The sequence below is a fragment of the Schistocerca gregaria genome, chromosome 4 (genome assembly GCF_023897955.1).
Source record: "Schistocerca gregaria isolate iqSchGreg1 chromosome 4, iqSchGreg1.2, whole genome shotgun sequence".
In the NCBI taxonomy this organism is placed as follows: Eukaryota; Metazoa; Arthropoda; class Insecta; order Orthoptera; family Acrididae; genus Schistocerca; species Schistocerca gregaria.
Window position 1 is genome coordinate 755,818,491 of NC_064923.1, and position 15,349 is coordinate 755,833,839.

Consider the following 15,349-nt stretch of genomic DNA (forward strand, 5'->3'; position numbering starts at 1 on the left):
TAACATTGAATTAAATGACAATGTTGCGACAGGCAGTTCACAATTTGCAAGTATTTTAACAATCACTTTCTATATGTACCATTAAATATATCATTAAATAATTGAGTTGAAGGAAGAAGAGAATATATTAAAAAGGACATTCCACAGTGCTTTAAACAACTAGAAATAGCCCCAACATCCTTCACTGAAATTAATGGAATAAAGTGTAAAAATTCTGAAAAACAAAAGTCCTTATGGGATTGAGGGAATTTCAAAAAGAATTATCAAAAGTTCTTTCAAATTAACAAGTAATGTCCTGAGTGATATATGCAATGTACCACTGGAAGAGGGAATTTTTGCAGACAGATAAAACCGCAGTTATTAAACCAATTCATAAGAATGATGACAAGTCAGACTTAAAAATTATTGTCCAACATCATTACTCACATCTTTTCTATGATATTCGAGAAGGAATGTACTTAAGAGTAGTCACACAGTTAAGTGAAAAAAGTTTCCTTCAAGTATCGCAGTTTATGTTTCAGAAACGTTGTTCAACTGTGAATACTGTTTATAAAGTCACTCATTAAATAGTACCTTCGCCAGCTGATATATTTTGTGATCTCTCTGAGCCCTTTGGTTATGTAAATCATAATACTCTCTAAGAAAAACTCGCATCTTGTGGATTTGATTAATTTATGCACAGCTGGTCTGAATCATGCTTGACAAATACAATGGAAAAGGTTGTGCTGAATAATTCAGACAATGGCAGAAAGGTAGAAATTGTAGTGACTGGGGAAAAATATTTCAAGTTGAGTCCCAAAAGATTCAGTTTTGGGTCCCCTCCTATTCCTCACATACGTTAATGATCCATCACTTAACACTCGACAAGCACATTTGGTACTTTTGGGATATGATGCTAGTGTTATAATAAATCCCATTAGAGAGAAAGCAGCAGAAGATTTGGTAAATGATATCTTCCAATTAACTATTAAGTGGTTCTCTAAGAGTAGACTTTCCAAATTTTGAAAAAAAATTCAGTTCTGTACTAAAAATAGACGAATACAGAAAATTGATCTAGCACGTGAGCACATGAGTCAGTAAGTAGGGTAGAATGCTCCAGATTTTTGGGACTACATGCTGAAGAAAACTTGAACGGGAAGAACCATGTTGCTGAGCTTGTCAAAGAATTAAATGCAGCTGCTTTTGATCCTCATACAACTGCTAATCATTGAAACGAACGTGTCAATCACCTGACATATATCCACTGAAGAATGTCATACAGGCTAATTTTCTGGCGTAACTCATCACTCAGGAAGAAATTATTCATTGCACAAAAGGAAGTAGTAACAACAATATGTGTGTTCTCGCATGGACGTCATGCAGGTACAATTTCAAGAAGCTAGCCATTTTAACAGTTTCATTACAGTACATACATTCATGTATGAAGCTCATGGTAAATTATCCATCACAATTTCAGAATAACAGTGATGTTCTTACGTACGACACTGAAGGGAAAGAAGACTCTACAACCCGCTGTTAAAGCTGCCAGCAGCTGTGAGAGGAGTTCAATATGCAACAACAAAAATTTTTGAGTGTTTGCCCAGTAACCTTAAGTATCTGACAGGTAGTGAAGCAGCTTTTAAAGCTAATTTTAAAATCATTCTCCTAGGGAACTCCTTTTAGGCCATTGACGAATTTATACTTAAAAGTGTAGTTGCATGAGTAAACCAAAAATAACTATTTGTTGATTAATGTTAACACTAACCGCTTATACATATTCTGTACGCTGACTCGTTGTGCATCATTTCTATAAAATAATCGTTCAAATAATGTATGAAAAATGTACATAGCAAGACTTGATATGAATTAAAGTTGCTGTTATAGATTAATGTACTTTACGTTATTTGTGAATTCCTAATTTTCTGTGGCATAGGTCAATTCTCAAACTAGGAGAATACCTTAATGTCTGCTTAGTAGTGTTGTAGATATTAATATTAGATTTCTGACCAACATTCCAAAATTTTATACGATTATACACCTGTAATAACAAGCCATTTTGAAGGGTGATTTTCTTAAAATTGTTCTTACTCAGCTTCAAGGAACCGGAATCAGCCCAGCCGAAGAGATTCCTGATGAAATCCATGATGGCGTCCACATCGATGCCAGCGTCCCTCAGCATCTGGATCAACTCCTGCACAGCGTCCAGCTCCAGAACGCGCAGCACCAGTTGCTGGAAAGGTCACATTTCTGGTTACACGTCAAATACAGTAGTGACAATATACAACATTATTGCACACTTGAAGGCACGCAGCAGGCGTGAAAGGATTACTACTTACGTGGAATTCGTCGGAACTGAGCCTGTTGATGAGTTCAGCAAAGTCAGGGCTGGTCTCCAGCTTCTCGTTGTAGAGAGCCTTCAGCTCGTCGACTGGGAGGATGGCGAGGATCTCATCGAGCATGGACTTGAGGCTCCTGCTGCTCCTCCTCATTCGGCTGGCGGGTTTCGTAATCTGAGGAATGCCCAGGAAGTCGTGGATCATGTTGAGGAAGCCGTAGGGGTCAAGGCCTGATGACTCGAGGAAGTTGAGCAGCTGTGGAAAGAAATTGGGCAGTGAGAACCTGTGTGATGTAACGTCTCATAGGTGTATAAAGTGTCTACTGGAGCGTTGCTTACATCGTACAGCTCGGGCTGCTGGTCGACGTAGACGACGATGCTCTCGAACTCGTCAGACATAAGGTACTGGAGGGCAGCCTGCACCTCAGCGTCGTTGGCGACGTAGTTGAGGACGATGTTGACGATTTCGTCGACGGGGATGAGGGCCAGGAAGTCGTTCAGGTCATCTTGGAGGTTGCGGCTTGATTTAGACGTAGGGAAGCGTTGAAATTTTTCATTTTTTGGGCCTGTAAATTTGAATTTTGGATAATTTGAAGTTTATTTAGGCTATGATATTTTTCAGGCTGTAGGAAAATATCTTAATCGTTTTCCTACTTGAATGCTTCTGATACTTCGCCTGAAAACGGCTGTTTCATCTTTATGTGTCGAATTGATATAGAAACTTTTTGCTGCGTAAATGAAACCTAGTTGCAGAGTTTGACCCCAAGGATTTATTATGACGCAACTTGGATGCCGAACTTTACTGGTTTAGTTCAGATCATTCGACTTTGGGTCCGTTAATGATTTGGAGTACTATATTAAATGATAAGTGTGAAAGACTTTTATATTGATTGAAACGTCTTGCAGGTAGGCCAGCTTTGCACGTACAGAGTGACTACATGAAAGAGAATTTAGCGAGTGCCATGAACAGTTTTCCCCTTCAAATAAAGTTCATGTTCATTTCAAGGAAAACTTTTTATTGTCAACACATTAAGTGTTCTTCCATCTCAATTCACTAATGGAGCGGTGGGCGAATGTCTTCTTACATATCTTTTTTGTGCTGATATTTATCTAATATACATTCAGCATCTTAGCGCACCATTAGTCTACAGATGAAGTATATTGATATGTTTCCTAGGTAAGCTTTGGCGTAAGGACATGTCTTTCGATCTACATCTGTATCTGCTCTTTGGCAAGCACTGATAAGAGCGTAGCGAAGGGGACCTTCAATTGTACGACAAACTGTATTACGGATCCTTCTTCGTTCCATTCCATGGTCCAGGAATCCTCTGACTTTTCCAAAATTATATGTAGTTCTTCAGGGGATGTTTGATGTCTGTCAGTTAATGTTTCTCAACATGTCTTTGATGCTCCCCAGCAAGTGAAAGAGACCTCTAACCATTATGGTAATTTTTCGTTTTTTATCGCTCTTGAGTCAGATGACTGAATTGATGCAGCTCTTCATGCTACTATACCCTGTGCAAGCTTGATCATCTCCTAATGAATACTGCAACATATATCCTTATGAATCTTTTTACTGTTTTCATCTCTTGCTCTTCATATGCGATTTTTACCTCTAGCACTTCCCTCCAGCTCTAAATTGGGGATCCCCTAATGTTTCTCAGAGTGTCCTATCAACCGATCCCCCATCTTAGTCAATTTGAGCCACAAATTTTTCTCTCCAATTCCATTCAATGCCTCATCATTGCTTTCGTTATGTACCTATCCAATTTTCAACATTCTTCTGTGGCATTGCATTTAGGAAGCTTGTATTATTTTCCTGACTAAACTATTAACCGTCTATATATGGCTACACTCGATACCAATACTTCTAGAGTATGCCAATAGTTTCGTTAATGTCTTTCACCAGCCTTCTTCTAGACTTGTGATCTGTGGTTTCTTCGATCTACTGGGAACAGGTTTCTTTCTGTGTTCAAGGAATCAATTGTATATTATGATTAAAATTCTGTGTATAAACTGATAGCATTCGATATGGCACTAGAACTTTGTTCAACTTCGCTTCGACATTAATTGTGCTGCATTGACAGCCGTTACTTCAGAATTTCTTTGTGTTTTGTGAGAAGTCTTTCGAGAAGAATCTGCCATGGTAGTCGTTAAATGTTTCACACTTTTCTGTTTTTAAGCCAAACGCGTTTCACTTGGGGTCTCTCTATTTCATTTAGCATCTGTCTGTCTACATTGCTGTGCTGTGCTTTACATCTACGATAAGATTTCCCTGTTTAGTTAGAATCTTCTTTATAGACACTGTATATCATGGAGAGTTCTGTCAGGATGTGTCAAATCTGTTTGTTGCCATCAGGACTAATATAACGATATCCACGTTGCTCATTGTGGGTGAACAGGTACTTTACTACTACTTTTTATAAGCATTGTTCTTGAGTCTGGGGAAATTTTTGTGTTCTAATGCTCCTAACAACTATTTCAGAATGCTCTTCTCGCGACTTGATTGTATGATAGACTTCTCAAATTTCTCCCTCTATTTTACGGACTCAGTGATCGCTAATAGGTTGAATCCGAGTGCTGTGTACTACAAGCAGACGCTGTATTTACTATGCAAGCTATGTCCGATGATTGCGCCCTGCTCTGTCTTATATTACAATGCTCCTGCCACTACCTTGCGATACTTCCTACGCGGTCAGCAAGTGATGCAGAGTTGTCGCTGTACGTACCCCTGTGGACCGCAGCGCCGCAGGCGAGGCCGACGACGGCAGCGAACAGCAGGAAGAAGCGCATCTGCACAGTCAAGTGGCGCGTCAGCTGGGGCAAGCGATGTCAGCAAGTCTAGTCTAGTCTAGTCTACTGCAGAGCGGCGAGCGGCTTACCTTTCCAACTGTAGACCGCACTGCGATACCGCTGCTTCTAGGGTGGCAGCTTTTATACGATTTTTTATCATTTAATCGCAACGACCTTCGACTTTAGGAGATGGTACTCCCACATCGGCGACGCCGTGACTGAGAGCTGATTGTTGTTGACACAGAGATAGCACTATCGCGATGAAGCAACGGAGCTGAGCAGTGAGTGCACTTAATAGTCAGTAGACATCAGGGGCTGCAGTCGGCGACTTCTCCCAGGTCACTTGTCTGCGAAATGTCGTGCAGATGCTAAAGATGAGACTCCTGTTGCGTGTCAAGGATTTATAAAGTTTCTTATTGTAACGGAGATAGCAAGAAAAAGACGTACTCAGCTTATGGCGCCTGTCATTTTATTTCGGACCGTGTGTGTTTCGCACTGCTAACTACTAAGTTCGTTACCATTCGCAGCTTTGCCTCTGTCTAGTAAGGAGCGCCTCTCTGCATGATTGTTGGGTGTAGATGGACTACAGCATGAGACGAGTAGTACGTAACACGACGGAACCGCTTTCGCCGTCACATTTCCGGAGTCCCACGTTTTGTTCGAATGCTTTTGATATTTGCCAGATTTCCAATGTTCTCCCTTTTTGCTTTAGATGGGAGTGAGTCGAAATGGTAGAGCTGATACATGCTCTCGTTTAATTTGGGGATGTATATGAAGTGGGTAATCCTTCCATTTTTCTTGCGTTATCATACGTGACACTCTTGTTAGGGGTTTCCTTATTTTATAACTTTTTTTTATGAATGTGTGTGTACTCCTTTTATTTCTGTCTATTAGTGAATTAATTGCAGATTCGCCAGTAATTTCTTCTTAGTCTGACTTACTCCTTTACCCTCTGAATACGACTCTTTTTCTGCACCGTGATGGATGCAGATTGGTTTTATTATAGTCGCTTCTAGAAGATATTGTTTGTTATCACGGCTCAATAACGATCACAATTAGTATATGTGAATCACATTTCTCTTTACATGGGCGTGTTATTTCTGTAGTACAACTTGGCTTGATTTCTGCAGTTAATAGAATGAACAGCATGCGTATTTGATAGTTGTTGGCATTTCTTGTTAGTTGTTTGAGTACTTGAATTACTATGTCGCTACTAGTAGTTAAGTTACCGGCGGTTCTCACACTTAGTGCAGGCTGTTACGTGTGGTGTTGCAGAGTAAGCTTCCACTAGTCACCTGTACTACTTTACTTCACCTAAGACTGTATACGTATGTAATGTATTCTTGTTATCAAATTCTGTTTAGGAGGTACATGTATAGAATGTGCTACGCTATAAAACGAGTGATTACTTCCATTTAAAATTTGTATGGATTTGGAATGAACAAAATGCAAAATGCAAAAGCACTTATAATAAATCCGTAAGACATTATAACCACAAAGAAGTATAGGCAGTTACAGATTCTAGCGATCATGGTTGCATACAACCTAAGACTTTTGAAGTTTCTTAATATCTCGTACAATTTAAAGAAAAATATAAATACTAAATGAACCGCTTCACAACTTGATTGTCAGTTGCAGTTTATTAAAGCATGTTTTGGGGTTTGAAATCTCTAAAGCGCATAGAGTAACATACGTGATCGTCGAATTATAAGAGAAGAGTCTGAGGCAGTTTCTTGTATAATGCTGTTGAAGATGAGAAGAAAAGGCAGGTAATGTTTTAATCTTGTATGTTCCATTGCTTCTTCCGTTGCTTTTTTCCTATAAAAATATTTGTCAAGTGGACAGATTCAGATATATCATTGAACGGGTGCTGTAGAGTTACCTCGGGAAACCAGTTAATTTCATGATTATACGTTTATGGAGCATCAGAGATATTAAAGTTTCATGGGCTTCTTTGATATTTTCGTAAATTAGACATGACTTATGCTTTAAGACATTCCAGATTTAAAATAAGTACTGTGCCGCAAAATTACTTCACCGCCTTTTGGAAGCAAAAACTTAAGAATTTTTCGAACATTAATCCCATCACAATTAGCTTGTGCATTGCGCGCTGTGTAATCGTTAGTTGACACTCCCTATTAATGACACCAGCAAAGGTATTTGGCATTTTAGTCTTACCTCTAGGATTGGGAAGTAATAAATCATTACGGTTTGCTACGACCTGGACAGATCCGTTCAATATACAATTTGCAGCGTACAATGAAGATACGGTTTCACCACGGATTATCACTGATGGCAATAAAAAAACTGCTAGAATGATAAAAATTATAGGCAACATCCATTTGATCACGGTTAGTGATGTTGTTATGTTGTCAGGTTAAACGTGGTTATGTAGTCACTATACATAAAGACCCAGAAAAAAATTGACGGTCGACGCTGCTTCGACCACTCTTTTTCAGAATCAGTCCTCAGTAGACATCGCAATGCTGTACGCTTATTTTCAGACTTAACTTAAATTCCGGGTCATGGTGTGGTAGCAAACGTTGTAAGACCGAGACATTGTGTTTCGTGGTCGAATTGATCAAATTTTCGTTACTGGAGAACGTTTTCTTTTGAACTTTAGTAGTCTTCAACCGGTGTTGTTTGTGTTTTCTGGTGAAATAATTTCGGAAGAACCTTTTCGAAACTGTTTTCAGCTTCCTTACTGTGTAATTAGACGTTTGTTTCTCTTTCTGAATTAGTCTTTTGTTATATTCACATTTGTTGTTTATTAATACTGTTAATAATAGTAGTTACTTCCCTTGTAGAGTAACTTTGTGATTATTGTAGTCAGTTTTTTAACATCTTCTTATTGTAGTAGCGGAACTTAGAAAAAGTAAAATTTCACCATGAGTGAGAAGTGTGGGCTTTGCCGTAGGTTCGTGAGTAGTGTATTGCGGTGTGAGACTTGTTCGAAGTATTTTCACAGGGGGGAATGCAGTGGGCAAGCCAGTGGGCATTCTGGTGAGATCCTCTCCTGGTACTGCAGGTTATGTAGCATGGGTAAGTTAATAGAGGAGCAGGAGCGTAAGATCTGTGCCCTTCAGGTGCAGTTGAAAAACGCACAGGAGGAGCTAGATAGGATGAGGAGGGAGAAGAGGTTTGGGGAATGGGAGCTCGCTGTTGGCAAGAGATCTGCTAGGAGAAGAAGATTTTCAGATAGTTTTACTATTGATGTTTACAATAGATATGACCAACTGTCAGAGTCTAGTGGAGAGGAATCTGTAGTAGCTGTAGATGTAGGAAGTATGCAGCAGACCTCAGTAGTTACAGTGGCTAGAACAGTTGCAAAGTCGAAGAGGAAGAAGAAGGTTCTTCTGTTAGTTAGTTCTCATGGCAGAGGTGTAGGCCAGCAGTTGCAGGAAGTGCTGGGGAGTGAGTACCAGGTCACCAGCATTGTTAAGCCTAATGCAGGATTGGCTCAGGTGACTGTTAACATAGGGGGTTATGTAGGGATTTGACTAAAGAGGATCAGTTAGTGATAGTGGGTGGGGCTGGTAATAGTATTGATAGGGATGGGGAGTAATACATAGATGGTGACCTGGAAAAGATAGCCACTGAGACTGGCAACACGAATGTGCATTTCGTGGAACTGTTTCAGCGTCACGATCGACCTCATCTTAATACAGCCGTCAGGCGTAATAACATGAGACTTGGGGGTGCGCTGATGACAGAAGGCATGAGTCACATTTCAGTGGTGTCGGTGGAGTCTGTCAGCAGGACGGGTTCCACTAGACATGGCCTGCACCTCAACAGGTATGGAAAGGGAAGGTTGGCAAAGCTTATAGGTGACAGCATAGGTGGGGTTCGTGGGATCACTCATGGGAAAATTTCTGCAGTAGTGGGAGTTAGAGCTGCACCTTTTTTAGATTGAAGTCAGCTGATAGATATTCCTGCTTAAGGGAAGTCTCTCTAACAAAGGAATCACTTTTGACAGAGCTTAGGTATCCGAGTAATGAGGGAATTGGTATATTTCGTCAAAATATACAAGGTATTAGAGATAAAGTTAGTGAATTGCTTATAGATGTTGACTCTGAAATTATTGGTATATCTGAACACTTCTTAAATAAGGAGATAATTCAGAGGCTTCCTTTACCAGGATACAGGTTGGCTGGCAGCTTTTCGAGGAGCTCTTTGCGGTGTGGGGGAGTAGCCATGTACGTGAAAAACGGCATCCCATTTGAGTCAATTGATGTTTCAAAGTACTGCACTGAAAAGGTGTTTGAATGTTGTGCAGGTGTCGTTAAATTTAATGGAGCTAAACTTCTAACTGTTGTTATTTATAGATCCCCAGACTCCGATTTCACAACATTTTTGCTAAAGCTATATGTGGTGACTTCAATATTAATTGTATAAGTGATTGTGCAAGGAAAAGGATGCTGGTAGACCTCCTTAATTCATATAATCTTATGCAAACCGTATTCTTTCCAACAGGGGAACAGTAGAACAAGCTTAGACAACATTTATGTTCGTTCCTCATTACTAGAAGGGCATTCTGTTAGCAAAAAGGTGAATGGCCTTTCAGATCACGATGCACAAATTTTAACTCTAAAAGATTTTTGTGCTGCAACACGTGTTAAATATAGACATCAGCTGTTTAGGAAAGCTGATCCAGTTGCTGTAGAGACCTTTGTAAACCTTATCAAAGAACAAGAGTGGCAAGATGTTTATAGCGCTGATACAGTAGACGATAAATATAATGCTTTTCTCAAGATTTTTCTCGTGCTCTTTGAAAGTTGCTTTCCGTTAGAACGTTCAAAACAGGGTACTAGCACAAATAGGCAGCCTAGGTGGCTGACTAGAGGGATAAGATTATCTTGTAGAACAAAGTGGCAATTATATCAAAACGTTAGAAATAGTCAGAATCTAAATGCAGCAGACCATTACAAACAGTATTGTAAGGTGCTTAAAACTGTTATTAGTAAGGCAAAAAGTATGTAGTATTCGTATAGAATAGCTAAGTCTCAGGATAAAATTAAAACCATATGGTCAGTTGTAAAGGAAGTGGCTGGTCTGCAGAGACAGGTCGAGGATATAGAATCAGTGCGTAGTGGGAATGTCCGTGTTACTGATAAGTCGCATATATGTACAGTATTTAATAATCACTTTCTGAATATAGCAGGTGAACTAAATGGAAACCTAGTCCCAACAGGGAATCATATAGCGCTCTTAGAAAAAAGTGTTCCGAGACTGTTACCTCAAATGCTCCTCCATGATACTGACAAGAGGGAGATTGAGTTAATAATTAAATCACTAAAGACCAAGAATTCTCATGGATATGACAGGGTATCTAGCAGAATACTGAAGTATTGTTCTATGTATGTTAGCCCAGTACTTAGCCATATCTGTGACTTTTCCTTTAGGAGTGGTCGGTTTCCTGACCGATTAAAGTACTTGGTAGTGAAGCCACTTGATAAAAAGGGAGACAGGGATAATATTGACAATTATCGACCTATTTCTATGCCATCGGTGTTTGCTAAAGTTATCGAGAAGGTTGTATATACAAGGTTACTGGAACACTTAAATTCACATAATTTGCTGTCAAACGTTCAGTTTGGTTTTAGAAATGATTTAACAACTGAAAATGCTATATTCTCTTTTCTCTGTGAGGATTTGGACGGATTAAATAAAAGGTTGCGAACGCTAGGTGTTTTCTTTGATTTAACGAAGGCTTTTGACTGCGTTGACCACAAAATATTACTGCAGAAGTTGGACCATTATGGAGTAAGGGGAGTAGCTTACAATTGGTTCACCTCTTACTTTAAGAACAGAAAGCAGAAGGTAATTCTCCGCAATATTGAGAGTGGTAGTGATGTTCAGTCCCAATGGGGCACTGTTAAGTGGGGGCGTTCCCCAAGGGTCGGTGCTAGGGCCACTGCTGTTTCTTATTTATATAAATGATATGCCTTCTAGTATTACAGGTGATTCAAAAATATTTGTGTTTGCTGATGACACCAGTTTGGTAGTGAAGGGTCTTGTGTGTAATATTGAAACAGTATCAAATAATGTAGTTCATGAAATAAGTTTGTGGCTTGTGGAAAATAATTTGATGCTAAACCACAGTAAGACTCGGTTTTTACAGTTTCTAACTCACAATTCAACAAGAACCGATATTTTGATCGGACAGAACGGGCATATTGTAAGCGAGACGGAACAGTTCAAGTTCCAAGGCGTTCGGATAGATAGTAAGCTGTTGTGGAAAGCCCATGTCCAGGATCTTGTTCAGAAACTAAATGCTGCTTTATTTACCATTAGAACAGTATCTGAAATAAGTGACACTTGAACACGAAAAGTAGTCTGCTTCGCATTTTTTCATACGCTTATGTCGTATGGTATTATTTTTTGGGGTAATTCTTCTGATTCAAAAAAGGTATTTTTGGCTCAAAAACGTGCTGTTCGAGCTATATGTGGTGTAAGTTCGAGTGTTACATTGTTGATTTTCTTTATTTAAACTTACGACTTGTCACCTGAATATGTTTTTTTTTTTATATTTCATTTTATCTGTTTCTAATATAGTGTTATAATTTCATGTATTGACTCGTTCCATGACCATGGAGACTTCTCCTTCATTTGGTCCCACGGAACAATAAATAAATAAACAATGAGCTAAATTCTTCTTATATACAAAATTGATGTAGCAGAAGAGGATAAACACGGAACTAGCAACTGAATGCGTGTTTGCTTCTCATTGCATGGAATGTTACATTGGTGATGTCATGATGTGGTTAACTGTAACAGAGATGACTGGTACTTTCCTTCAAACACTATTGTGCAGCAGGTATAAAAATGCTGGCTATTTGTAATTAACAATCACAGACTGAAGTATAGGTTACTTAACCCTGATTTCTACAATTGTCGGCTCATTTTTGAAAGCAGTAACTCAACGTAAACATAAAATGACACTTCTTCCTAACAAAATACAAAAACTTTCAACAAACAGTTCGCAGATGAAATGGTTTCAAAGTGATTTGTCGTTCATACCTGTTGCTGATGTATTATTTTCAACGAAATGTACTGACGATTTGTCACAAATACTGGACACTACGTTGTGCGAAGGTAAGCTCCAAAACTACTATCTGCAAGCAAAATTTGTAAATTAGTTATCTTCAGTGAAAATAAACTGTATCATGGCGTCATTATACGGTGAGCGACCATGGTAAGTATTTCAGATGTTGTTTTCAGAGAAAGCGGTGAACTGTCGCTACTACACACCATACATCAAAGCGAACTATTTTCATGACATTCTAAGATTCCCGATGAGTCTGCAATACCCGACCACATTATGACCAGAGGTCATAATCATAACGCGGCACCTACCCGTTGCAGAACATGCGTGGCACATCGTTTTGCTGCTGTCACTCGAGTACAGGTAAACGTTAGAAATAACTTTAGCACAACTTACAGTGTTTTGGTACGTCTTATACTTAGACTGCAGAACATTTACGGGTACTTCACACGTCGAACCACCGACTTCGATCACTGTTTTCCTATAGCAGTTAATTAATCCTCGAGATATTCGATAGTGAGAGATAGTGATCTTCGGTTTGCACAGTTGGTAACAAATGTTTAGCTGCAGGTACATGCACGATGTCTGTCCTTTGTCTTGTTGAGAGAGTTTGTTGTCAGGAACACGTGTACGTTGCGTGTGAGATGGAATTCTTTTTATTCTGAGGCAAGATAGTACAGCAGTCAAATTAGCAGCCTGCACTGATTTGTGTTGTAATACTGGGCTGTATTTCAGTCGTGTGTTGCTGTTTCTGGTGAATAATGGCTACAGCCTAAGTTACCGTACCGGCCAATATAATAAATCTGTGGCTATTTGTAATTTCGTCCTCCGTGTAGTTCCTGTTTCCATCCTGGAAAACGAAATTTGGATTGATATTAAACATTGATTTTATTTGCTGTTTGTGAAGATTACTTTACATTTTTCAGATGGGAAAACGCACAGTTCTAATGGTTCAAATGGCTCTGAGCACTATGGGACTTAACATCTGAGGTCATCAGTCCCCTAGAACTTAGAACTACTTAAACCTTAATAACCTAAGGAGATCACACACATCAATGTCCGAGGCAGGATTCGAAGCTGCGACCGTAGCGGTCGCTCGGCTCCAGACTGTAGCGCTTAGAACCGCCTGGCCACGTGCTGAAGTATTAATAATTACAATAATAATGATAATAATAGTGTTCTTCATGACCTGAACGTACAAAATAACTTACCAGGAGACAAAATCAAAATTCACCTTATTTCAGCAAACACGCTTCATTTTGCTAATCGCTATTAGTACTATTACTTCCGCGCTTGTGACGCAATTGTTTCTTTTTATCCGTTCTGACTGTATGATCTGTGAAACTACAAATGTGCCCTACAGGTTTGATACTTTCAACGAAAGGCTGACGCGCCTAGAACCGTTCAGACACACCGGCCGGCAAAAAGCAATGGGAGGGGAATGTATTCGTTACACGAAATGATTAGTTTGTTATCACGAAACGTGCTTTTTATCTGCACAGACACTGAAATTCTTTGATACACATCTTTGGAAAGCTGAAAAAGCTTCAAAAGATTCTTTATTCACGACTTTCGAGTGATTCATAATAATGAAGTTGTCTGGCAGTGTTAGAAAGAAAAAATACATTTAAGTTAATTGTACTTTACAGAATTTTTGTGAGGGAGGAAATTACGAACACTTTTTTTGTATTTCTGAAGTGTTAAAATTTATGTTAAATATTGGCTTGAGATGTTTCAAGAATTTAATTGTAACTTATCTTGGAAGAGGAGCGTGAATTCAGGAGTATAAATAACAATTTGTAGCCTTTTCTGTGACCTTTCAGTACTTATGCAGGTCCTAATGTATTAAGGTGACGAATTTGGACTTTCTACGTATTTATTTCGACATATATATATATATATATATATATATATATATATATATATATAACGTCTATCAGTGGTGATGGTAGTAAAATATCTGTTTGCACGTCTCTGATTTGGAAGTGCGCGAATAACAAATCACAGAAAAAAAAATTTTACTAGGAAACGAATTTGAAATGTAGAATTTTTGTTAAATTTCTCATCTAATTAGGCTTAAATTAAGCGTTAAGCCAGATGCTGTTTCCTAATCTCGAAACCAGCATCGTATCTCTTGGAATGAGTAGTTAGCGGTATTACGTGATAGTGTCGTTGGTCCACGCGTTCCTCTAAGAGAACTTCATGGACGAGGGTACCCCTTCGTTTCCCACTGTGGAATGTTCCGGAATTTCTTGAGGCCGATCCCCTCGAACAACATTGGGGACTGTGGTACGTGCACGTTGGACCACCGGCCCATTGTGCTGCTCATGTGAGAGCACTACCTCTCCCTCCAGCACCACCTCGCCTCAACCCTCTGGAGTTTTCTCTCTATATTCATATAAATAATGAAGTGTTACTCACTCCTGTTGATATGGTTGAATAACTAGAGCAGGAAATGTAGAGTTTGTCAAACTTTACGTCATGATCCATAGGTGCTTGAAAGATTTCGAAATTCATTACAGACGCATACAGAGTATTGCATCCAAATGTGAGCATGCCAAGTGGCTCAGCCCTTCTAACAGGCGCGAGTGAACATTAAATTGCAACATATGCCGTTCGGTGTTGTATTTGTTACTGAGATAGGCCTCGATTAGAGCCAACGGTCTTGTCGCAATGATAACACCGGTTTCCGTCATATCACTGAAGTTAAGCGTTTTCGGGCTTCGCAGACACCTCGATGGGTGACGGTTCAGGCAAGCGGACGAACTAACTCCTTGTGACGCCAACTGAGGATCTACACGACTGAGAAGAAGAGGTTCCGGTCACGAAAAGACAACGGCCGGGAGAGCGCTGCGCTGGAGACATGTCCCTCCATATCTGCATCCAGTGATGCCTATCGGCTGAGGATGACACGGCGGTCGCTCGGTACGGTTGCTCCTTCCGAGGTCTGTTCTTATGGAGTTAAGCTAGATAGAAACAATATAAAATTTACGTTTCAAATACTGTTCCCGTAACTACCACAGTATTTCATACTGGTACCAGTGGCAAATGGCAACCATTCATTCGCAAGAGCCGTTCCCAGGACCCATGTTTACCGGAACATTTTGGTTCTACTATCATGACATTCACGCTTGGCGCTTTGTTTTCGCTGTTAATTATGATACGCCATCGATAGCATTTGTTATTGATATTAGTAT

The 15,349-nt window shown here is 39.5% G+C and overlaps 1 protein-coding gene across 18 annotated transcripts in view; it reads right to left on the minus strand.

Moving 5' to 3' along the window:
- LOC126266714 (uncharacterized) overlaps positions 1 to 15,349 on the minus strand; it is a 258,062-nt gene that overhangs the window by 36,706 nt on the left and 206,007 nt on the right. For 2 of the 18 annotated variants that reach the window (XM_049971169.1, XM_049971168.1), the window contains exon 20: positions 2,068 to 2,209. The exons of 15 other annotated variants lie outside the window; for them this stretch is intronic. In XM_049971169.1, the coding sequence (XP_049827126.1) occupies positions 2,068 to 2,209 (142 nt within the window). Of the gene's footprint in view, positions 1 to 2,067; positions 2,210 to 2,315; positions 2,571 to 15,349 lie in introns of all 18 variants that reach the window. One more of the 18 variants, XM_049971167.1, reaches the window with a different exon arrangement.